Source organism: Oncorhynchus mykiss, chromosome 16 (assembly GCF_057628025.1).
Source record: "Oncorhynchus mykiss isolate SJ-2025 chromosome 16, ASM5762802v1, whole genome shotgun sequence".
In the NCBI taxonomy this organism is placed as follows: domain Eukaryota; kingdom Metazoa; phylum Chordata; class Actinopteri; order Salmoniformes; family Salmonidae; genus Oncorhynchus; species Oncorhynchus mykiss.
This window is the reverse complement of record NC_143037.1, coordinates 36,990,420-37,014,322: the sequence shown is the minus strand read 5'-3', so window position 1 is coordinate 37,014,322 and position 23,903 is coordinate 36,990,420. Positions and strand designations below refer to the sequence as shown.

General features: G+C 44.9%; 1 protein-coding gene across 7 annotated transcripts in view; it reads left to right on the top strand.

Annotated features, from left to right (window-relative positions):
• The window catches only part of LOC110491865 (tyrosine-protein phosphatase non-receptor type 11), a 113,196-nt gene that overhangs the window by 61,968 nt on the left and 27,325 nt on the right, over window positions 1-23,903 (top strand). The window contains exons 3-13 of one of the 7 annotated variants that reach the window (XR_016487235.1): window positions 5,271-5,465; window positions 5,995-6,187; window positions 7,588-7,704; window positions 7,932-8,045; window positions 9,620-9,716; window positions 9,807-9,886; window positions 14,099-14,254; window positions 15,997-16,509; window positions 17,411-17,613; window positions 17,833-17,947; window positions 18,061-20,382. Coding sequence is in view for 5 of the 7 variants with exons in the window: in XM_090202601.1 (XP_090058727.1) it covers window positions 5,271-5,465; window positions 5,995-6,187; window positions 7,585-7,704; window positions 7,932-8,045; window positions 9,620-9,716; window positions 9,807-9,901; window positions 14,099-14,254; window positions 15,997-16,254 (1,228 nt within the window). In the remaining 2 variants the exon portion in view is untranslated. Of the gene's footprint in view, window positions 1-5,270; window positions 5,466-5,994; window positions 6,188-7,584; window positions 7,705-7,931; window positions 8,046-9,619; window positions 9,717-9,806; window positions 9,902-14,098; window positions 14,255-15,996; window positions 16,510-17,410; window positions 17,614-17,832; window positions 17,948-18,060; window positions 20,383-23,903 lie in introns of those variants that run through there. The other 6 variants (XR_016487234.1, XM_021565688.3, XM_021565689.3 and 3 more) reach the window with 6 other exon arrangements.

Below are 23,903 nucleotides of genomic sequence, written 5' to 3'. Positions count from 1 at the left end.
GAAGCTGTTTGGAAGCCTCTTGGACCTAGACTTGGCTCTCCGGTACTGCTTGCCATGCGGTAGCAGATATAACAGTCTATGACTAGGGTGGCTGGAGTCTTTTTAGGGCCATCCTCTGACACTGCCTGGTATAGAGGTCCTGGATGCAGGAAGCTTGGCCCAAGTGATGTACGGGGCCGTACGCACTACCCTCTGTTGTACCTTGAGGTCGGAAGCCGAGCAGTTACCATTCTAGGCAGGGATGCTCTCTCGCAGCTGTAGAACCTTTTGGGGATCTGATGAACCATCATATTTTCAGTCTCCTGAAGGGTAATAGGTTTTGTCATGCCCTCTTCACGACTGTCTTGGTGTGCTTGGACCATGTTGGTTTGTTGGTGATGTGGACACCAAGGAACTTGAAGATCTTAACCTGCTCCACTACAGCCCTGTCGATGAGAATGGGGGCGTGCTCGGTCCTCCTTTTCCTGTAGTCCACAATCATCTCCTTTGTCTTGATCACGTTGAAGAAGCAGTTGTTGTCCTGGCACCAAACTGCCAGGTCTCTGACCTCCTCCCTATAGGCTGCCTCGTCGTTGTCTGTGATCAGGCCTACCATTGTTGTGTCATCTGCAAACTTAATGCTGGTGTTGGAGTCAAGCCTGGCCGTGCAGTCATGAGTGAACAGGGAGTACAGGAGGGGACTGACCACGCACCCCTGAGGGGCCCCCGTGTTGAAGATCAGCATGGCGGACGTGTTGTTACCTACCCTTACCACTTGGGGGCGGCCCGTCAGGAAGTCCAGGATCCATTTGCAGAGGGAGGTGTTTAGTCCCAGGGTCCTCAGTGTTGAACGCTGAGCTGTAGTCAATGAATAGCATTCTCACATACAGTAGGTGTTCCTTTTGTCCAGGTGGGAAAGGGCAGTGTGGTGGGCAGTAGAGATCATTATCTGTTAATTAAGGTTGTATGCAAATTGGAGTGGATCTAGAGTTTCTATGATAGTGGTGTAGATGGGAGCCATGACCAGCCTTTCAAAGCACTTCATGGCACACAGATGTGAGTGCTACAGGTCGGTAGTCATTTAGGCAGGTTACACTAGTGTTCTTGGGAACAGGGACTATGGTGGTCTGCTTGAAACATGTTGGTATTACAGACTCAGACAGGGAGAGGTTGACAATGTTAGTGAAGACACTTGCTAGTTGGTCAGCCCATGTGAATGTTGACTTGTTTAAAGGTCTTACTTACATCGGTTGCGGAGAGCGTGATCACACAGTCGCCCGGAACAGCTGATGCTCTCATGAGTTTGCATCCCAATTTTGCACTTTGTATACAGTACCAGTCAAAGGTTTGGACACACCTACTCTTTCCAGGGTTTTTCTTTATATTTACTATATAATAGTGAAGACTTAAACTATGAAATCATCTACTAACCCAAAAAGTTTTAACAAATCAAAATATATTTGAGATTCTTTAAAGTAGCCACCCTTTGCCTTGACAGCTTTGCACACTCTTGGCATTCTCTCAACCAGCTCCATGAGGTAGTCATCTGGAATGCATTTCAATTACCAGGTGTGCCTTGTTAAAAGTTCATTTGTGGAATTTCTTTCCTTAATGCATTTGAGACACACAAAAAAGATAAGGGTGGTATACAGAAGATAGCCCTATTTGGTCATTTCAAGAACAGTACTAGCATCAGAAATTACAACCAAATAAATGCTTCAGTGTTCAAGTAACAGACACATCGCAACATCAACTGTTCTGATGAGACTGTGAATCAGGCCTTCTTGGTCGAATTGAAGCAAAGAAACCACTACTACAGGACCGCAATAAGAAGAGACTTGCTTGGGCCAGGAAACACGAGCAATGGACATTAGACCGGTGTAAATCTGTCCTTTTGGTGTGATTTCCAAATTTGAGATTTTTGTTTCCAACCGCCTTTATGAGACACAGAGTTGAACGGAAAATCTCTGCATGTGTGGTTCCCACTGTGAAGCAAGGAGGAGGTGTGATTGTATGCTGTGGTGACGCTGATTATTTTAAATGTATGCTTAAGCAGCATGGCTACCACAGCATTCTGCAGCGATACACCATCCCTTCCGATACACCATCCCTTCTGGTAAGCACTTAGTCCCACTATCATTTGTTTTTCAACAGGACAATGACCCAACACACCTCCAGGCTTTGTAAGGGCAATTTGATCAAGAAGGAGAGTGATGGAGTGCTGCATCAGATGACCTGGCCTACACAATCACCTGACCTCAACCCAATTGAGATGAGTTGAACCGCAGAGTGAAGGAACAGCAGCCAACAAGTGCTCAGCACATGTGGGAGCTCCTTCAGGACTGTTGGAAAAGCATTTCTCATGAAGCTGGTTGAATGCCAAGAGTGTGCAAAGCTGTGATCAAGGCAAAGGGTGGCAACTTTGAAGAATCTCACATATATTTGGTTTTGTTTAACTTTTTTGTTGTTGTTGGTTACTACATGATTCCATATGTGTTATGTGTCTTCTCTATAATTCTACAATGTAGAAAATAGTACAAATAAAGAAAAGCCCTTGAATCAGTAGGTGTGTCCAAACTTTTGACTGGTATTGTACGTCACATAAGTCTGAAATATAACACAAATGTTTGACATAGAAACAAACATGGGCTTTCCAGAGGGTTTTTGGAAATAATGTTGATTTAATTATAAAACTAAAAATATTAATAGCATTCCACCCATGAAGCCACTAGAGGGCGATTTGGGCATTTGTCTATAAGAAAGGCATACTGTGTACTAATCGTACTACATACTGTTCAGTAAAAACAAATGCAGTAAGCAACAAATATCAGGATACTAGGCTCATCCTACTGAGAATGCCTCATCTAATGCACAATTGCATTTTGGTAAAGCGTGTCCCCTCAGCTGATTACGGTTTTCCTCCTCATCTGACGAGGAGTATGAAGGATCGGACCAATGCGCAGCATGGTAAGTGTTCAATTTTATTTAAACTGAACACAAAACAAAATAACAAGAGAATGAACGAAAACCAAACAGTCCTGTCAGGTGTAGAAACACAAAACAGAAAACAGGCTGCCTAAGTATGGTTCTCAATCAGAGACAACGATAAACAGCTACCTCTGATTGGGAACCATTCCAGGCTAAACACTGAAATACAAAAACATAGAACAACACATAGAATGCCCACCCCAACTCATGCCCAGACCAAACTAAAATAGAGACATGAAAAAGGAAATAAGGTCAAGACGTGACAGTACCTCCCCCCCAAAGGTGCGGACTCCGGCCGCAAAACCTAAACCCATAGGGCAGGGTCTGGGTGGGCATCTGTCCGCAGTGGCGGCTCTAGCGCGGGACGTGGACCCCACTCCACCTTAGTCTTGGCCCACTTAAACGGCGCCTTTGGAGTGGCGACCCTCGCCGCAGACCTCGGACTGTGGACCCTTACAGCGGGCCCCGAATAGACGGGAAACTCCGGCAGCACCGGAGTGAAGGGCGGCTCCGTAGTGACAGGTGTCTCCGGCGGCTCCTGACTGACGGGCGGCTCCGGCGGCTCCTGTCTGATGGGCGGCTTTGGCAGCTCCTGACAGGAGGGAGACTCTGGAAGCGCCGGACAGGCGGGAGAACCTGGAGTGAGGAGACGGAGAGACAGCCTGGTGCGTGGGGCTGCCAACAGGACCCACCAGGCTGGGGAGACCTACAGGAGCCTGGTGTGTGGAGGAGGCACTGGATGGACCGGGCTGTGGGGGAGCACTGGAGTTCTGGTGCTTACCACTCACACTTCTCCTTTAGGCTCAATCCCCACATTCGCCCGACACTGCATCCTCCCAGCGCCCTGGAGACACAGCACGCAGCGCCGGCGCAGGATACTCTGGGCCGAAACGGCGTACCGGAGACCAAACACGCTGAGCTGGCACAACACGCCCTGGCTTGATGACCACTCTCGCATTGACTTGGGGGCTGGCCTATAGCGCACCGGGCTATGAGCACGTACTGGCGACACTATGCGCTTGATATCAGGCCAAACACAGAAATACAAAACCTAGAACAAAAACATAGAATGCCCACCCCAACTCACGCCCTGACCAAACTAAAATAGAGACATAAAAAAGGAACTAAGGTCAGGACGTGACATTATCAGCTGTTGTCAAACAGGCGTCGGTTTCCAAAGACAATTATTTTCCTCAGCAGTGTGCAATGAAGTCTACTCGATGAAAAGCCCAAATAGGTCCACAGACGATGCAATCTCAACCACACTGCACACTGCCCTAACCCATCCCTGTTCACCCTCGACTGCGTGGCCACACACGCCTCCAACTCAATCATCAAGTTTGCGGACGACACAACAGTGGTAGGCTGTCGGGCTGTATCACCGCCTGGTACGGCAACTGCTCCGCCCACAACCGTAAGGCTCTCCAGAGGGTAGTGAGGTCTGCACAACGCATCACCGGGGGCAAACTACCTGCCCTCCAGGACACCTACACCACCCGATGTCACAGGAAGGCCATAAAGATCATCAAGGACAACAACCACTGCCTGTTCACCCCGCTATCATCCAGAAGGCGAGGTCAGTACAGGTGCATCAAAGCTGGGACCGAGAGACTGAAAAACAGCTTCTATCTCAAGGCCATCAGACTGTTAAACAGCCACCACTAACATTGAGTGGCTGCTGCCAACACACTGACTCAACTCCAGCCACTTTAATAATGGGAATTGATGGGAAATGATGTAAAATATATCACTAGCCACTTTAAACACTGCTACCTAATATAATGTTTACCAACCCTACATTATTCATCTCATATGTATACGTATATACTGTACTCTATATCATCTACGGCATCTTTATGTAATACATGTATCACTAGCCACTTTAACTATGCCACTTTGTTTACATACTCATCTCATATGTATATACTGCACTCAATACCATCTACTGTATCTTGCCTATGCCGCTCTGTACCATCACTCATTCATATATCTTTATGTGCATATTCTTTATCCCCTTACACTTGTGTCTATAAGGTAGTAGTTTTGGAATTGTTAGCTAGATTACTTGTTGGTTATTACTGCATTGTCGGAACTAGAAGCACAAGCATTTCGCTACACTCGCATTAACATCTGCTAACCATGTGTATGTGACAAATCAAATTTGATTTGATTTGATTTGAACCTAACCTCTGCTACATGCTGCAGGGTGCACCTGTTACATAATATATAGTGATCTATCTGAACAATGTGCACTATGACTAACCCTGACTCCAACCGCTCTCCTCTGTGTGTGTGTGTGTCAGGCGGAACAATGAGGTCACCCACATTAAGATCCAGAATTCAGGGGACTACTACGACCTGTATGGAGGGGAGAAGTTTGCCACGCTGGCAGAGCTGGTGCAGTACTACACAGAGCAGCACGACCTTCTCAGAGAGAGGAACGGAGACGTCATCGAGCTCAAGTACCCACTCAACTGTAAGGACCCAACCTCCGAGAGGTACGTACACACACGCACGCACAGTCACATGCATGCACACAGATGGCTGCACACACACACAAATGAAAACAACCACAGACACAACATTTACAATAAAATTCACACACACACACACAGACCCTGTTATAATCTTCAAACATATCTATGCTGGCATTTCTGTCTCTACACATTGTAACACACAGTGTATCAGTTTGTATCAAGCTCCAAAAACAACGTGTGATCCCTGTTGAGGATGGTTTCTCCATGAAACACCAGCTGAGCGCTCTTGCCGGAACCTCCAACACATTTACATATGCAAGCTCTCATACAGAGAAACACACAAACACACACAATTCGGATTTCTTTGTAAACACCATCACGTGCAAACTCACACATTCAGAAACACCCACATTTTTCAATTTCTTATGTAAACAATTACACGTAAACGGCGGAGTTGGGGTGATTTCCATTTCCCAATTCTTCATTGCTTTTTAATAGTATTAGTATTTTCAAACATAATAGTCATAAATTGTCTACCGATCTACACTAGGTGGTACCACGGGCACCTCTCTGGGCGCGACGCTGAGAAGCTGCTCATGGACAAGGGCAAGCCTGGCAGTTTCCTGGTACGGGAGAGCCAGAGCAAACCAGGTGACTTTGTGCTCTCTGTCCTCACCAACGAGGAGAAGCACGAGAACGTAGACCGCAAGACCAAGGTCACCCATGTCATGATTCGCCACCAGGTAAGACCAGATAGGGCCTTTACATGTACAGTGGGGTCTGAAATGATTGACATCCTTGATAAAGATGAGCAAAAAAAAAAACGTTGTATATAATAAGTAATCCAACTACTGAGCTATATTGTATGCTCAACATTTTTTGAAGTTCTACTATTGTATACTAATACAATTGCTCAGAGAAATAGATTTTGTTTAACAAGTAATACTTTTTTTCTCAAAGGTAGGGGTCAAAATAATTGACACCTCTGTTTCAAAACCTTTCAATAACCTCACAATGTGAGGATAACGGCACTGAGCCCTTTTCTAAAATGTTTTATGAGTTAAACACATTCAGAGGTATTTTAGACCATTCCTCCTTACAGAATCCTTCCAGATCCTTGATATACTTAGTCTGTTCTTATGGATAGCCCTCTTCAATTCAAACCGCAGGTGACTGAGATGGCCATTGCAAAAAATATATATTTTGTGGCCAATTAAAAATGTCTTTGTTTATTTTGATGTGTGCTTGGGGTTATTGTCTTGCTGGAAGATCCACTTGCGGCCAGGCTTCAGCTTCCCGGCAGAGTCAACCAGGTTTTTGGCTAAAATGTTCTGGTACTGGGTAAAGTTCATGATGCCGTTGACCTTAAACAAGAGCCCCACGACCAGTGGACGGAAATTGCCACATAACATTAAAGATCCACACCATATTTTACAGTAGGTATGGGGTTCTTTTCTGCTTATGCATTCTCATTTCAACGCCAAACCCACCCCTGGTGTGAGTGGCCAAAGAGCTCTATTTTCATGTCATCTGACCAAAGCACCTGTGCCAATGCATTTTAGCAAACCCCAGGTGTTTTATATTTGTTGGATGACATGAAAAAAGAGCTCTTTGGCCACTCACACCAGGGGTGGGTTTGGTGTTGAAATGAGAATGCATAAGGAAAAAAGAACCCCATACCTACTGTAAAATATGGTGGTGGATCTTTAATGTTATGTGGCAATTTCCATCCACTGGTCGTGGGGCTCTTGTGGTGGGTTTGGTGTCGAAATGAGAATGCTTGAGCAGAAAATAACACCATATGGTGGTGGATCTTAGATGTTAGGATAATTACCGTAGCAGGTTAGGAGAATTAGGTTAAAGTTAGGGAAGAGGGTTAGGGTTAATGAAAATGCCAAAATGCTCCCCGATGCGACTCAAACATGCAACTTTTGACATCAATTTGACATTAGCTGCATCCCTTCTAGCCATGACCAGCTAGTAAGGACTAGTATGCTTGTAGGGCTAGTAAGCTAGCAGGCAGGCTAGGGTCTATCCGGCTAGATAGCAGGGATGGCAGGCTGGGATAGCAGGCTTGTAGGCAAGCTAACTGTCCAGCTAGAAGGGCAAACAAACAACATTAGTTTTTGTGTGTTTCTAGCAGGATGGGAAGTATGACGTAGGTGGAGGAGAGAGGTTTGACACGCTGGCTGACCTGGTGGATCACTACAAGAAGAACCCCATGGTGGAGAAGAGTGGAATTGTTGTTCACCTCAAACAGGTGAGAGACTGAACCAGTGCATTCAGACAGCCGCACATGAAACAATGTTGTACTGCCATTTTTATGTTCTACTCTGATAAAACCAGATGTGTTAAGTATATTAATTATGTGTCATTCCAAGTATGGATGAGCTGCAAATTCTATATTAGTAATATCATTTAATGTGAAGGGTGGATCATATGATCATCCATGGAGTTAACGTTTTGCTCTTCCTTTCCCAACGGAAGCCCTTCAATGCCACCAGGATAAATGCAGCCAACATTGAGAACAGGGTGAAGGAACTAAACAAAGTGGCAGACAACTCAGAGAAGCCCAAACAGGGATTCTGGGAAGAGTTTGAGGTACAAGAATGGTGGTATCATCATTACCGCCAGTGTATTTAAAAAATTGTAAATCACACCTAATATTCCAAAACATGAAAGTCAAGATCAAGATAATTTTTTTAAATATTTTTTTTATTTCACCTTTATTTAACCATGTAGACAAGTTGAGAACAAGTTCTCATCTACAACTGCGACCTGGCCAAGATAAAGTAAATCAGTGCGAAACAAACACCACAGTTACACATGGGATAAACAAACGTACAGTCAATAACACAATAGAAAAGTCTATATACAGTGTGTGCATATTTAGTAAGATTAGGGAGGTAAGGAAATAAATATGCCATAGTGGCGAAATAATTACAATTTAGCAATTAAACACTGGAGTGATAGATGTGCAGAAGATGAATGTACAAGCAGAGATACTGGGGTGCAAAGGAGCAAAAAAAAAAACAATATGGGGATGAGGTAGTTGGTTGAACTATTTACAGATGGGTTATGTACAGGTGCAATGATCGCTGATGACAGCTGATGCTTAAAGTTAGTGAGGCAGATATAAGTCTCCAGCTTCAGTGATTTTCAGCAATTCGTTACAGTCATTGGCAGCAGAAAACTGTAAGGAAAGGCGGCCAAAGGAGGAGTTGGCTTTGGGGGTGACCAATGAAATATACCTGCTGGAGCTCGTGCTACGGGTGGGTTCTGCTATGGTGACCAGTGAGCTGAGATAAGGCGGGGCTTTATCTAGCAAATACTTATAGATGACTTGAAGCCAGTGGGTCTGGCGACGAATATGAAGCGAGGGACAGCCAACTAGAGCATACAGGTCGAAGTGGTGGGTAGTATATGGGGCTTTGGTGACAAAATGGATGACACTGTGATAGACTGCATCCAATTTGCTGAGTAGATTATTGGAGGCTATTTTGTAAACGACATCGCCGAAGTCAAGGATCGGTAGGATAGTCAGTTTTACGAGGGTATGTTTGGCAGCATAAGATGCTTTGTTTTGCGAAATAGGAAGCCGATTCTAGATTTAATTTTGGAGTGGAGATGCTTAATGTGAGTCTGGAAGGAGAGTTTACAGTCTAACCAGACACCTAGGTATTTGTAGTTGTCCACATATTCTAAGTCAGAACCATCCAGAATAGTGATGCTGGACGGGCGGGTGGGTGCGGGCAGCGATCGGTTGAAGAGCATGCATTTAGTTTTGCTAGCGTTTAAGAGCAGTTGGAGGCCATGGAAGGAGAGTTGTATGGCATTGAAGCTCGTCTGGGTGATGTAAATCCAGTATGTTCATGAGGCATTTCCTGAAGGACAACACACAGCACATTATTGTTAACTCTAAGATGGTCACCACTGGTTCCTGTCATAGTCTGGTTATGGGCCCTGATCAAAGGTAGTGCACTATATCTTGGCACATATGGTGCCATTTGGAATACCTGGGTGTAAGGGATTTTTTTATGGCTCAGATTAGACTCTTCACTCCAAAATGACTTCCTAGACTTTGGTCAAAAGTATTGCACTAGATTGCCAATAGGGATTGCCATTTCATATACTGCCTCTGTCTGACTTTCTCTCACCTTGTTCTCTTCTCTCAGGTGCTACAGCAGCAGGAGTGTAAGCTCCTTTACCCCAGGAAAGAAGGGCAGAGAGCAGAGAACAAGAGTAAAAACAGATACAAGAACATCCTCCCTTGTGAGTGAGATATCGACCTGAACCTCCTGTCTACAATACCTCCCAGTGTGTGTGACCAATGACCCTAATCCCGGTCTATCTGTGTTCCAGTTGACACCACACGGGTGGAGATCAGGGAAGCAGACACAGATGTGCCTGGCTCCGACTACATCAATGCCAACTACATCAGAGTGAGTTCTGGAAGTGTGAGTGGAATAATTGCATTTAGGGGTGAATCCTAACTTCCATTTTAATCAAATGTTCCCTTAATCTCCCATTGACATCAATGCATGACTAATTCTGCTTTTCGACTGTTACACTAGTGTATACACCCTTATGTTATACTTGGGAAATTGTTTCAATAGCTAGGGCTGACAGTGAGGACTTGTGAAGAGCAGAATCAACAACCTCTGCATAATCAAAACAGTTGCTTTGTTAGAAGGTGTTAAAGTTCACAGTTAGCTATTGTTATGTAAATGACAGCTGAAAAGTACCAGTGACCTGGCTTTGACCCCAAGCGAGAGCAGGTCCAGCCTTGGTCCACTAAGACACGGGTGCCGGCCCGAGTAGAAAAGTGAACATTTTGCTTGAATTTGATTTGATTTGCCCCTAACACTTACAATGCTTTCAGAAAGTATTCATACCCCTTGACTTATTCCACATTTTGTTGTGTTACATACAGCCTGAATTCAAAATTGATTAAATATTTTTATTTTCTCACCCACAATACCCCATAATGACAAAGTGAAAATAGTTTAATTTTTTTTTTATTTTTATCAAATGTATTGAATGAAATACAGAAATATCTCATTTACGTAAGTATTTGCACCTCTGAGTCAATACTTTGTAGAAGCACCTTTGGTGGTGATTACAGCTTTGAGTTGTCTTGGGTAGGTCTATCAGCTTTGAGTTGTATTGGGTAGGTCTATCTGCTTTAAGTTGTCTTGGGTAGGTCTATTAGCTTTGAGTTGTATTGGGTAGGTCTATTAGCTTTGAGTCATCATAGGTATGTCTGTATCAGCTTTGAGTTATCTTGGGAAGATCTGTCAGCTTTGAGTTGTCTTGGGTAGGTCTGTCAGCTTTGAGTTGTCTTGGGTAGGTCTATCAGCTTCGAGTTGTCTTGGGAATGTCTGTCAGCTTTGAGTTGTCTTGGGTAGGTCTGTCAGCTTTGAGTTGTCTTGGGTAGGTCTGTACCAGCTTTAAGTCATCATGGGTAGGTCTGTATCAGCTTTGAGTTGTCTTGGGTAGGTCTATTAGCTTTGAGTCATCATGGATAGGTCTGTACCAGCTTTGAGTTGTCTTGGGTAGGTCTGTTCCAGCTTTGAGTTGTGTTGGGTAGGTCTGTACCAGCTTTGAGTTGTCTTGGGTAGGTCTGTTCCAGCTTTGAGTTGTGTTGGGTAGGTCTCTCAGCTTTGAGTTGTCTTGTTTGGTCTATTAGCTTTGAGTCATCATGGGTAGGTCTGTATCAGCTTTGAGTTGTCTTGGGTAGGTCTATTAGCTTTGAGTCATCATGGATAGGTCTGTACCAGCTTTGAGTTGTCTTGGGTAGGTCTGTACCATCTTTGAGTTGTCTTGGGGAGGTCTGTTCCAGCTTTGAGTTGTGTTGGGTAGGTCTCTCAGCTTTGCACATCTGGATTTAGGGATGTTCTTCCTTTCAGATTTTCTCAAGCTCTGTTAAATTGGATGGGGAGCGGCAGTGAACAACAATCTTTAAGTCTTTCCACAGATTTTCAATGGGATTCAAGTCTGGGCTTTAGCTGGGCCTCTCAAGAAGTTTCACATTCTTGTTCTGAAGCCATTCCATCGTTGCTTTGGCTATGGGTCATTGTCCTGTTGTAACAGCCCCAGTCTGTTTGCACTCCGAAGTAGGTTCTCATCAAGGATTTGTCTGTATTTGGCACCATTCATTGTTCCCTCTATACTTACCAGTCTCCCAGTTCCCGCTGCTGAAAAGCATCCCCATATTCCCATAGCATGATGCTAGGCACCACCATACTTCATGGTAGGGTTGGTGTTAGATGGGTAATGAGCTATGTCTGGTTTTCTCCAAATATAGCTATTTGCATTCAGGCCAAAGAGTTACATTTTTGTCTCATCAGACCACAGGATCTTTTGCCTTATGCTCTGTCTTTCACATGCCTTTTTGCAAACTCCAGGCATGCTGTCATGTGCCTTTTTAGCAAGAGTGGCTTCCGTCTGGCCACTCTCCCATCAAGCCCTGATTGGTGAAGTGCTGTAGAGACTGTGGTCCGTCTGGCATGTTCTCCCAGATAGACGGCTAGCTAGACGGCTAGCTCTTGGCAGTCTTGGTAGTACCAAATGTTTCCCAATGATGGAGACCACTGTGGTCTTGTATGGTGTGTGGAAAGTTTCCATTTTTTATACCCTTCCCCAGATATACAGTACCAGTCAAAAGTTTGGACGCACCTACTCATTCCAGTGTTTTACTTTATTTTTTACTATTTTCTACATTGTAGAATAATAGTGAAGTCATCAAAACTTTGAAATAACACATGGAATCATTTAGTAACCAAAGTGTTGAACAAATCAAAATATATTTTAGATTCTTCAAAGTAGCAACCCTTTGCCTTGATGACAGCTTTGCATTCTCTCAACCAGCTTCACAAGGTAGTCACCTGGAATGCATTTCGAGGAACAGGTTGCCTTGTTAAAAGTTCATTTGTGGATTTTCTTAACTTAATGCATTTGAGCCAATCAGTTGTGTTGTGACAAGGTAGGGGTGGTATACAGAAGATGGCTCTATTTGGTAAAAGACCAAGTCCATATTATGGCAAGAACAGCTCAAATAAGCAAAGAAAAACAACAGTCTGTTACTTTAAGACACGAAGGTCAGTCAATCTGGAACATTACAAAAACGTAGATTTTTTTTTCCCAAGTTCAGTCGCAAAAAAAATCTGCGCTATGATGAAACTGTCTCTCATGAGGACTGCCACAGGAAAGGAAGACCCAGAGTTACCTCTGCTGCAGAGGATAAGTTCACAGATTTACCAGCCTCAGAAATTGCAGCCCAAATAAATGCTTCACAGAGTTCAAGTAACATACACATCTCAAAATCAACTGTTCAGAGGAGACTGTGTGAATCAGGCCTTTATGGTCAAATTGCTGCAAAGAAACCACTACTAAAGAACACCAATATGAAGAAGAGACTTGCTTGGGCCAAGAAACACGAGCAATGTACATTAGACCGGTGGAAATCTGTCCTTTGGTCTGATGAGTCCAAATTTGAGATGTTTGGTTCCTACCGCTGTGTCTTTGAGACGCAGAGTAGGTGAACGGATGATCTCTGCATGTGTGGTTCCCACCGTGAAGCATGGAGGAGGTGTGATGGCGTGGGGGTGCATTTGCTGGTGACACTGTCTGTGATTTTATTTAGAAGTCAAGGCACACTTAACCAGCATGGCAACCACATCATTCTGCAGTGACACGTCATCCCATCTGGGTTGAGCTTAGTGGGACTATCATGTGTTTTTCAACAGGACAATGACCCAACACACCTCCAGGCTGTGTAAGGGCTATTTTACCAAGAATGAGAGTGATAGAGTGCTGCATCAGATAACCTGACCTCCACAATCCCCCGACCTCAACTCAACTGAGATGGTTTGGTATGATTTGGACCGCAGAGTGAAGGAAAAGCAGCCAACAAGTGCTCAGCAATATGTGGGAACTCCTTCAAGACCATTTGAAAAACATTCCAGGTGAGGCTGATTTAGTGAATGCCAAGAGTGTGCAAAGGCTGTCAAGGCAAAGGGTGGCTACTTTGAAGAATCTCAAATAGAAAATACATTTGGTTTTGTTTAACACTTTTTTTTGGTTACTACATGATTCCATGTCTTATTTCATAGCTTTGATGTCTTCAGTATTATTCTATAATGTAGGAAATAGTACAAATAAAGTAAAACCCTTGAATGAGGAGGTGTGTCCAAACTTTTGACTGGTATTGTATGCCTCAACACAATTATCTCAGAGCTCTACGGAGGGTTCCTTGCACTTCATGGTATAATGTCTGCTCTGACATGCACTGTCAACTGTGGAACCTTATAGAGATAGGTGTTTCTTTTTAAATCCTGTCCAAACAATTTAATTGGCCACAGGTGGACTCCAAGTTGTAGTGCCATCTCAAGGATGATCAAAGGAAATTGGATGCACCTGAGCTCCATTTGGAGTGTCAAAGCAGAGGGTGTGAATGGCCTGCTCCCATACTGTAGCCTATGTGCTGTCGTAGCCAACTCTTCTATGTTTGGCATGAAAATGAACTAACACACACAGTGAGGAGTTGGTTAAAGCACAAACAGACTGAACCACCACCAGGTTACCAATGTTCATCTGTTCATCATGAATGAAGACATGAAATTAATTAAGTACTGTATGTTTCTCTCGCCCAGAGTATGCATGAAGAGGGCCGCCACGTGGAGGAGGGCAAGGTGTTCATCGCCACCCAGGGCTGCCTTCAGAACACGGTGGTGGACTTCTGGAAGATGGTCTACCAGGAAAACACACACGTCATTGTCATGACCACCAAGGAGATGGAGAGAGGACGGGTGAGGGCATAGAAGTAGAATTACTGGGTCCAAAGTCTGGTCCAGTGATAATGGTATCGTCTATGGAACCACATACATTCCCCCATGGTGGGGATCCCAGTTTGCTCTTTCAACAAATACATAAAGATATCTTAGACATTCAGAATTTGAATAAAAGATGAGAGGAAGGGGAAAAAATAAGTAAATGTATTAGAACAGGCATTCCTATTAAGTCCATGTAATGTAATACTATTTGTAAGGTGGAAAGCCTCCCACTGACACCATCTCTGTTTAGATGAGGATTAAAGCCTCCCACTGACACCATCTCTGTTTAGATGAGGATTAAAGCCTCCCACTGACACCATCTCTGTTTAGATGAGGATTAAAGTCTCCCACTGACACCATCTCTGTTTAGATGAGGATTAAAGTCTCCCACTGACACCATCTCTGTTTAGATGAGGATGAGTCTCATACTGACACCATCGCTGTTTAGATGAGGATTAAAGTCTCCCACTGACACCATCTCTGTTTAGATGAGGATGCAAGTCTCCCACTGACACCGTCTCTGTTTAGATGAGGATGAGTCTCATACTGACACCATCGCTGTTTAGATGAGGATTAAAGTCTCCCACTGACACCATCTCTGTTTAGATGAGGATGCAAGTCTCCCACTGACACCATCTCTGTTTACATGAGGATTAAAGTCTCCCACTGACACCATCTCTGTTTAGATGAGGATTAAAGTCTCCCACCGACACCATCTCTGTTTAGATGAGGATTAAAGTCTTCCACTGACACCATATCTGTTTAGATGAGGATTAAAGTCTCCCACTGACACCATCTCTGTTTAGATGAGGATTAAAGTCTCCCATTGACACCATCTCTGTTTAGATGAGGATTAAAGTCTCCCACTGACACCATCTCTGTTTAGATGAGGATTAAAGTCTCCCACTGACACCATATCTGTTTAGATGAGGATGAAAGTCTCCCACTGACACCATCTCTGTTTAGATGAGGATTAAAGTCTCCCACTGACACCATCTCTGTTTAGATGAGGATTAAAGTCTCCCACTGACACCATCTCTGTTTAGATGAGGATTAAAGCATCCCACTGACACCATCTCTGTTTAGATGAGGATGAAAGTCTCCCACTGACACCATCTCTGTTTAGATGAGGATTAAAGCCTCCCACTGACACCATCTCTGTTTAGATGAGGATTAAAGTCTCCCACTGACACCATCTCTGTTTAGATGAGGATTAAAGTCTCCCACTGACACCGTCTCTGTTTAGATGAGGATGAAAGTCTCCCACTGACACCATCTCTGTTTAGATGAGGATTAAAGTCTCCCACTGACACCATCTCTGTTTAGATGAGGATTAAAGCCTCCCACTGACACCATCTCTGTTTAGATGAGGATGAAAGTCTCCCACTGACACCATCTCTGTTTAGATGAGGATGCAAGTCTCCTACTGACACCATCTCTGTTTGGATGAGGATTAAAGTCGCCCACTGACACCATCTCTGTTTAGAAGTACATCAGTGGATGGGGTGCATGTATGGACAGATAGATGCTTATCAGAACTGATCTTCAGGAGGCTAGCAATACATTGTTTGGCTCCCCCCTCCTCCAATCCAAAACAGCTGTTGTCAGCCAATCTCCGGGATGACCAGGATAGTATGACAGCTAAACTGGTCGTAAAAGTGCTTGGGAAAAAAGCAGGGCCTTCTAGATTGTGTAATGCTCCACTTTTCCCTCGACAGAACAAGTGTGTGCGTTACTGGCCCGACCTCAACGCCACTAAGGAGTTTGGGAAAGTGAGTGTGAAGAACGTGGAGGAGTGTCCGGCTCAGGACTACATCCTAAGGGAATTGGAGGTGACGCGTTTGGACAGGGTAAGACCACATACATTTAAGAAGGATCTTTATAAAATTGGTACCATTTGGTATAGCACAGTAAATTACATCTCAACTAAGGCCACTTGTGATGGGGGGAGGTTTATTTCTGGTTGTATAAATTAATATATAATTAACAGGTACTACATAGGCCATTTCTGAGTGACCGCCGTAACATTTGAGTAATGCACTACTTTGCAAAGCTCAACGTGCAAATCGCCCCTGCACCCACTTCGCCTCCCTTCATTGACTGGGGGGGGCCGTGTTTCATTGCCCCAACGCGTTCAAAGGACGGCTGACTGAAAAGCCATGTACGGATTGACCATGTCTCCACAGCCAATGTTATATGGTTTGCGTGCCCTGCTGAAGGACCCTAGTATTGTAAGTATAACCAGAGACACTGGAATATAATGACCTCTCTGCTATAATTTAGCTAACGATTTTAAATTATGTTATGTAGCTATCTTGTGATGAAGCGAGGCAGGCTAGCAAAAGTTTTAGCTAACGTTAAGAGTAGCTAGCTAATTACCTCATTACAACATAGTTAGGTCGTAGCTCATACTAGTTTACTGTGTATTGTCTGGATACTGTTGGTTATGTCACGTTATCATTTGATAATGTTAGTGAGGAAGGCTACCTAGCTAATGTTAGCCTACAAGTCAGTCTACATCTGTAAAGCATAGAATTAGGGGTTCCACTAGTTACCGCAGCCACAAAGTCCAAATGGACTAGAATAACAATGGTTAAAAACAAAAATGAGTTTAATGTAAGGTTAGGCATAAGGTGGTTGACATTGCTTGTCCAAATATATATATTCTTAATTCTATTCCTTTAATTTAGATGTGTGTTGTGAAATTGTTAGATATTTCTGTACTGTTGGTTGGAGTTAGAAACACATGCATTTCTCTACACCAGCAATAACATCTGCTAAACGCGTGTATGTGACCAATAAAATTAGATTCTTAGGTTCGCAGTGTGGTTAGGATAAGAGAAATTGTAGAAATAGGCAGTGTTTATGACTTTGTGGCTGTGTTAACTAGTGACAATCTATAACTAAATTGACCCAAGGTACTGCCCTGATGACACAGACGGCTTCATCAACAATGTGTTATGTGGAAAGTTTTATTAAAACATACCGTTTGATAAACTAGTAGGTTAATTACCCAGCCAAGCAGATACAAATAGTACAGTCATTTTTGTGAAGTGCATTATCAAAAAGCGTTGTCCTTTATAACAAAATGCTATTTACCACTTGGCTGTCTATTGTATCACCCTGTCACAGGCCCTCCCAGTCAACACCACCTCATAAGATGAGGACGTACGTTGTTTATGAGGATTGCCTTCTGCAGTTGTTTGCGAGATTGCCAGTTTGCAGCAGAACATGCAACATAGAGAAGACCAGCAAGGGGACCCTCAGCATCACACAGACATGCCCCTCGCTGTGAGCATTCCTATAAAACGGAACAGGGAGGACACTTGAATCAGGTTGGTGACATTTTACCTGGTCAAAGGTCAAAACATGTTTGAGTTTTGTCCCAATTCACCTTCATAACTTTAGCCTTGTGGAACAAGCCTGATCGCTGAGTTTACCATTCCATTTCACTTCACATATCATGATATCTGAGGTGAAATAGAAAGGTGAATACAGCTAATCATAACCACCATTGATAATCTAATCAGTGCTCTGTATGTTTGACCGACCAGTATCTTTGAGGGGTCAGGAGCTCATCAATGCTGCGATGCCCATCAATGGGGCACTGGCAAAGAACTTGCTTCTTGCCTCCTCACCAATGGTCGTCGATGGGGAGACAAGAATTAGGTAGGTTTAGTATGACCTATTCAAACTTCAACATGGTAGATGTGTGTTAAGATAGGTGATATCTGACAAACTGCCCGTTGGTAATAGAACAGTGACTCTGTATGTGTTCACAGAAACATGTATGGAGCCAGCACATGGAGACTTGCAAGATGACGTGATGAAGTCTGATGTCTCTAAATGGACCTGGCACTCTGCATACATTTTTTACTACAACCTTTACTTGTATTGTCTTTTTTTATTATTGGGTTGACTGGTATCAGTCAGTATGGGGAGGGAGAAACTCTATGTATTCTGCACCAGGATCAAGGAACTCCTGTTTTATATGGGACACCACACAGGAAGGTACACTGGCATGTTAGCCAAGGTAGCCCCATTACCACCAGACAAAATGCAGATAGGCACAGTATCTGTATCGGCTTGGAATGACAATGAAAGGTGTATTTTGTTATACTGTATTTGCAAAACACTGCTTATATTGTATTATTTAAAGGGTTGTTTATTCTGCATGGATCTGTAACTACATTTGAAAGTTATCAAAACACTTTGTTTAGAATATCTACATAAATTCAACAATTGCATTCTTCTCATATTACTCTGAAGACTACTGACCTGTTTCCTCCGGCATCTCCTGATACATCTGCCTGTAGTTATTGAACTCCAGCTGCCGGGGTTTGTTTGTGGTTATTGAGTGGGGGGGGAACAGCTGCAGGCAAAGTTCTCACAGATGGGTGTGTCTTGGTGGTGGCAAGGACACACTCAAGAAACACCCCAAATCACATTTGGTTTCTGATATGGCCGCCAGCATTTCTTGAGGCGCCAAAAAAACAAGGCCAGATCAGCAGGTGCAGTTCCTTATTGAGTTCCTTTTTCTGCATCGTGTCATAAGGGCCCGATTCAGACATAGGAAATGTACCCCTTTCCTACGCACTTCTCAGTAGTTGGTATTCAGACTTGGAACCAGGTTTGCTTGTGTGGCACCATTGCGCGCACTGAATACATTTAATTCCACCCCAGAAAACACCCAATGGGCGGCCTACCTATTTGAACAGGAGGTTTGTGTTCAATTGTTTTTTCTGTTCATTTAGCTAAAACAGGGTTGTGCAACTTTGAAGGGGATGGGGGCCACAACAAATCTAAACTCATGAGAGGATGCTGTGGCATCGTGGGTCTCTGTACCGACATACATACAGTAGCAACACATGCAGTCGGAGCTGGCCCTAGCCTCATGTTGTTGGGGACTCCCCCCCACCTTGCAAGCAAAACATTTTAGCAGCCCCCTTATTGACAGCAGCGAGGTGTGTGTGTGTTTATGTATATATATTTACTTTCCTGCAATTCTACACTTTGTCATGGGGTGTAGAGAGAATGAGGCATTCTTAATGTTTCACATTTTGCTATAGAGCAGAGGGAAAAATTAGCAGTTTTATAGTGAATGTTTGCTGTTTCTAATATATGAGAGTGACTAACAAAATTAATGGGGGCCACCTGGTCGGTAATTCGACCACGATTACTACAATTTTAGATAGCTGGCTAAACTAATTGACCAATTAAAACATATTTAGCGGGTGTGGGTGAGTGTCAGAGACTGACATAAGAGAAGCTGCTGACGCCCAACCACATTTTGAAATTGAAGCCTGTGTGTTCTATTATTCTAATTCTCCACACTAAGTTGAGACCCCGACTGAGTTAATAAAATGATATATACAGTGAGCTCCAAAAGTATTGGGCCAGTGATACACTATCAAGCTTGAGACTCTACAAATTGGTTGGATGCTGTTTTTGTTTCAGATTATTTTGTGCCATAGAGAAATTAATGGTAAATGTGACTTTTATTGTAAATAAGAATAGAATACGTTTCTAAACAAATCTACATTAATGTGGATGCTGACATCATTACAGATAATCCTGAAGAATCGTGAATAACGAGTGAGAAAGTTAGACGCCAAATATCATACCCCCAAAAATGCTACTGTCACCTGATATTGTCAGAGTGAGATGTTAGCATGTCTTGGGGGTTTGATGTTTGTAACTTTCTCACTCAACAATATTCATGATTCATTCAGGATTGTCTGTAATCAGTGTAGCATCCACATTAATGTAGAAGTGTTTTATTTACAATACAAGTGACTCATGACACATTATTTACAGTTTCTGTTGGGCACCAACTAATCTGAAACACAACCAAAACAAACCAGCAAATGCATCCAACAAATATGTAGTCACAAGCTTGATGTAGTTACCACGTGCTATGAATATGGGACCAAATACGTACATTGTTACTGCTTTAATACATACTTTTTTTCATATTTAAGTCCCAATACTTTTGGTTCCCTAAAATGGGGGGGACTATGAACAAAAAGTTATTTAATTTCTAAAATGTTTACCCTGTATGGATGAAAATACCCTCAAATTAAAGTTGACAGTCTGCACTTTAACCTCAAGGTCATTGTATCATTTCAAATACAAAGTGCTGGACTACAAAGCCAACTCAAACAGTTGTCAAAGATGCTTCAACAAAGTACAGAGTAAAGGGTCTGAATAACTGTAGATGTGAAATTTCAGTTTATTTGTTATACATTTTCTAAAATGTCTAACCCTATTGTGTGTAGATTGATGAGGGAGGAAAACCAATTTTAGAATAAGGCTGCAACATAACAAAATGTGGAAAAAGGAGTCGGAATACTTTCTGAATGCATAGTATATTTTGACTTAAATTTCAACATATTGATATCAGGTATGAAGGGAAGACCCAGATGCAGACCGGCAGGCAGGGGTCAAGACAGGCAGGGGTCAGAAAACCAGAGGTCGGGCAATGGTACCGGACGGCAGGCAGGGTCTGGGTAAGGCAGAGTGATCAGGCAGGCGGGCTCTGAGTCAGGACAGGCAAGGGTCAAAACCGGGAGGGCAAGAAAAGAGAGACTAGAAAAAGCAGGAGCTGAGACAATGCTGGCTGACTCGAACAAACAAGACAAACTGGCAACAGACCAACACAGAACACAGGTATAAATACACAGGGGATAATGGGGAAGATGGGTGACACCTGGAGGGGGGTGGAGACAATCACAAAGACAGGTGAAACAGATCAGGTGTGACAGTACCCACCCCCTCTCGGGTGCCACCTGGCGTCCTACCTGGGCGCTTACCTGGTTGAACGGGGAGTCGTTGAAAATCCGTGATGAGGCCTGGTTTCAAGATGTCCCTGGCGGGGACCCAGCACCTCTTCTCTGGGCCATAGCCCTCCCAGTCAACCAAGTACTGGAATCCGCTGCCCCGAGGTCGAACCTTCAGGAGATGCCTCACCGTGTAAGCCGGTTGGCAGTCAATGAGACAGGGGAGAGGGGTGGGCTTGGAAACAGGAGACAAAGGGCTGTGAGACATAGGTTCGACTCTGGACACATGAAAGGTGGGGTGTATACAAAGAATACGGGACTGGAGAAGACGAACATCAGAGGGACTGATCATTTTAGAGTTGGGAAACGGGCCAATAAAGTGGGGGAAGAGCCCGAGACGATGCTGGGGTCCGATTGTGATCTGCTTGTCGTCGACACCTGGAGGTGGTCTTGAGGAGGACCGACCGGGCTCTCCAGATATGACGACAGGTGGACAAACATCTGGGCAGAAGGTATGCCGACGTCGGTAGGCCGAGACCGTGTAGTCCATGGATCCAGACGACGTGCTGCACCATGAGCTGGTCCGTCGCCTTGGCTGAGGGTAATTTGGGGAGAGGAATGAATTGGGTGGCCTAGGAAAACCGGTCGACCACCATCAGGATGGCAGCGTTGCCCTCAGACAGAGGGAGACCCGTGACGAAATCCAGGAATATGTGGAACCGAGGATGGTGAGGGACAAGCAGAGGTTGCAGAAGGCCAGCCAGAACTTGCTGAGGAGTCTTGTTCTGAGCACACATGGTGCAAGCGGCGATGAATGCAGAGACGTCAGGAACCATGGTGGGCCACCAAATGCATTGTCACACAAACGCCAGGGTCCGCTGGGAGCACAGGTGGCAAGCAAGCCTGGAGGAATGGGCCCACTCCAGGACCGCAGAGTGGACTGTGTCAGGTACGAACATCCGGTTATCTGGGCCCCACCCAGGTTTCGGCTGGGACCGCTGCGCCTCCCGGACCTGCTTCCCGATACCCCAGCTAAGTTCCGTCGCCAGGCACAAGGTGGAAGCTGTAGGGTTATAGCAGCAAGACAGGGCATCCGGGCTTGATGTTCTTGGACTCCGGCCGATAGGAGAGGGAAAAGTTGAACCGGGTAAACAGCAGGGCCAATCTCGCCTGCCTGGAGTTGAGGCGCTTAGCGGTGCTGAGATACAACAGGTTTTTGTGGTCGGTCCACACAATGTATGGATGCTATGCCCCTTCGAGCCAGTGCCTCAATTCCTCCAATGCCATTTTCACCGTGAGAAGCTCCCGAGTCCCCACATCGTAATTCTTCTGCGAGGCGGTGGGAGAAGAAGGCGCAGGGATGCAGCTTAAAGTCCCATGCAGAACGTTGGTACAGAACAGCCCCCACTCCAAAGTCCGAAGCATCGGCCTCCACCACGAACTGACAGGAAGGTTCCGGATGAACCAGGATCGGAGCCGTGGTGAAGTGATGTTTAAGGTCCCGGAACGCCCGGTCAGCAGCCGTGGACCACGTGAACGGAACCTTGGTAGAGGTGAGGGCATACAGGGGGGAGGCCAGGGTGCTGTAACCCCGGATAAAGCGGCGATAGAAGTTGGAAAACCCCAGGAAGCATTGCAGCTGCAACCTGGACGTAGGCAGGGGCCAATCCACCACCGCTTTCACCTTCTGGGATCCATCTTGACACCCCCAGCAGAGATGATGTAGTCCAGAAAGGGAATGCTTTCCACCTTAACGAACAACTGGGGAACCTGCCGGACATAGAGCACATGTTCTTGGGGGGAGTGGCAGAAGACGAGGATGTCATCAATGTAGACAAAGACGAACCGGTTCAGCAAGTCGCGGAGAACGTCATTCTCCAGAGCCTGGAACACGGCAAGGGCGTTGGTGAGGCCAAAGGGCATGACCAGATATTGGTAGTGGCCGCTGGCTGAGTTGTAAAGCAATCTTCCACTCGTCCCCCTCTCGTATCCTCACCAGGTGGTAGGCGTTAGGTAAATCCAACTTGGAGAACACAGTATCCCCCTGGAGCGGCTCTAAGGCCGAGGAAATGAGAGGTAGCGGATAACGGTTCTTTACAGTGATGTCATCGAGTCCCCGGTAGTCAATGCACAGGCTTGTCCTTCTCCACGAAGAAGAACCCTGCGCCAGTGTGAGAGGAGGAAGGACGGATAAATCCATTAGCTAGGGAGTCCCCAATGTAGTCCTCCATAGCCTTGGTTTCAGATCAAGACAGCGAGTATAGATGCCCCCAGGGCGGTGTGGCACAAGGGAGAAGGTCAATCCCACAGTCATAGGGGCGGTGCGTCGGAAGGGAAGTGGCCCGGGACTTGCTAAACACCTCCCGGAGGTCCTGGTACTCCACGGGGAAGGCGGAGAGATCTGGAACCAGGAAGACGTCCCGGGGCAGGTTGTGCCAACTTCAGATAATGGGCGTGGCAGAACGGACTCCAGCCCATGATGGCACCCGTATACCAGTTGATGAGTGGGTTGTGTCGCTGGAACCAGGACAATACCAACACCATGAGAATCTGGGGGAATGTTGATGAGTAGGAACTGATTGGTCTCGCTGTGATTCCCTGAAACACGTAGGTTGATGGAAGTGGTGTTATGGGTGACCCGACCTGTAGAACGCCAGCCCAACGCTCTAACATCCACGGGAATGGAGAGGGGCTGAGTGAGGATGTTCAGCTCGAAAGCCAGTGCGGTGTCCAAAAGCCTCTCATCGGCTCCAGAGTCAATGAGGACCCGGAGAGATTTGGACTGATTTCCCCACAGCAGAATGACATGAAAAGGGAAGCAGAAAAGTTCCCCATATTGCCCAACT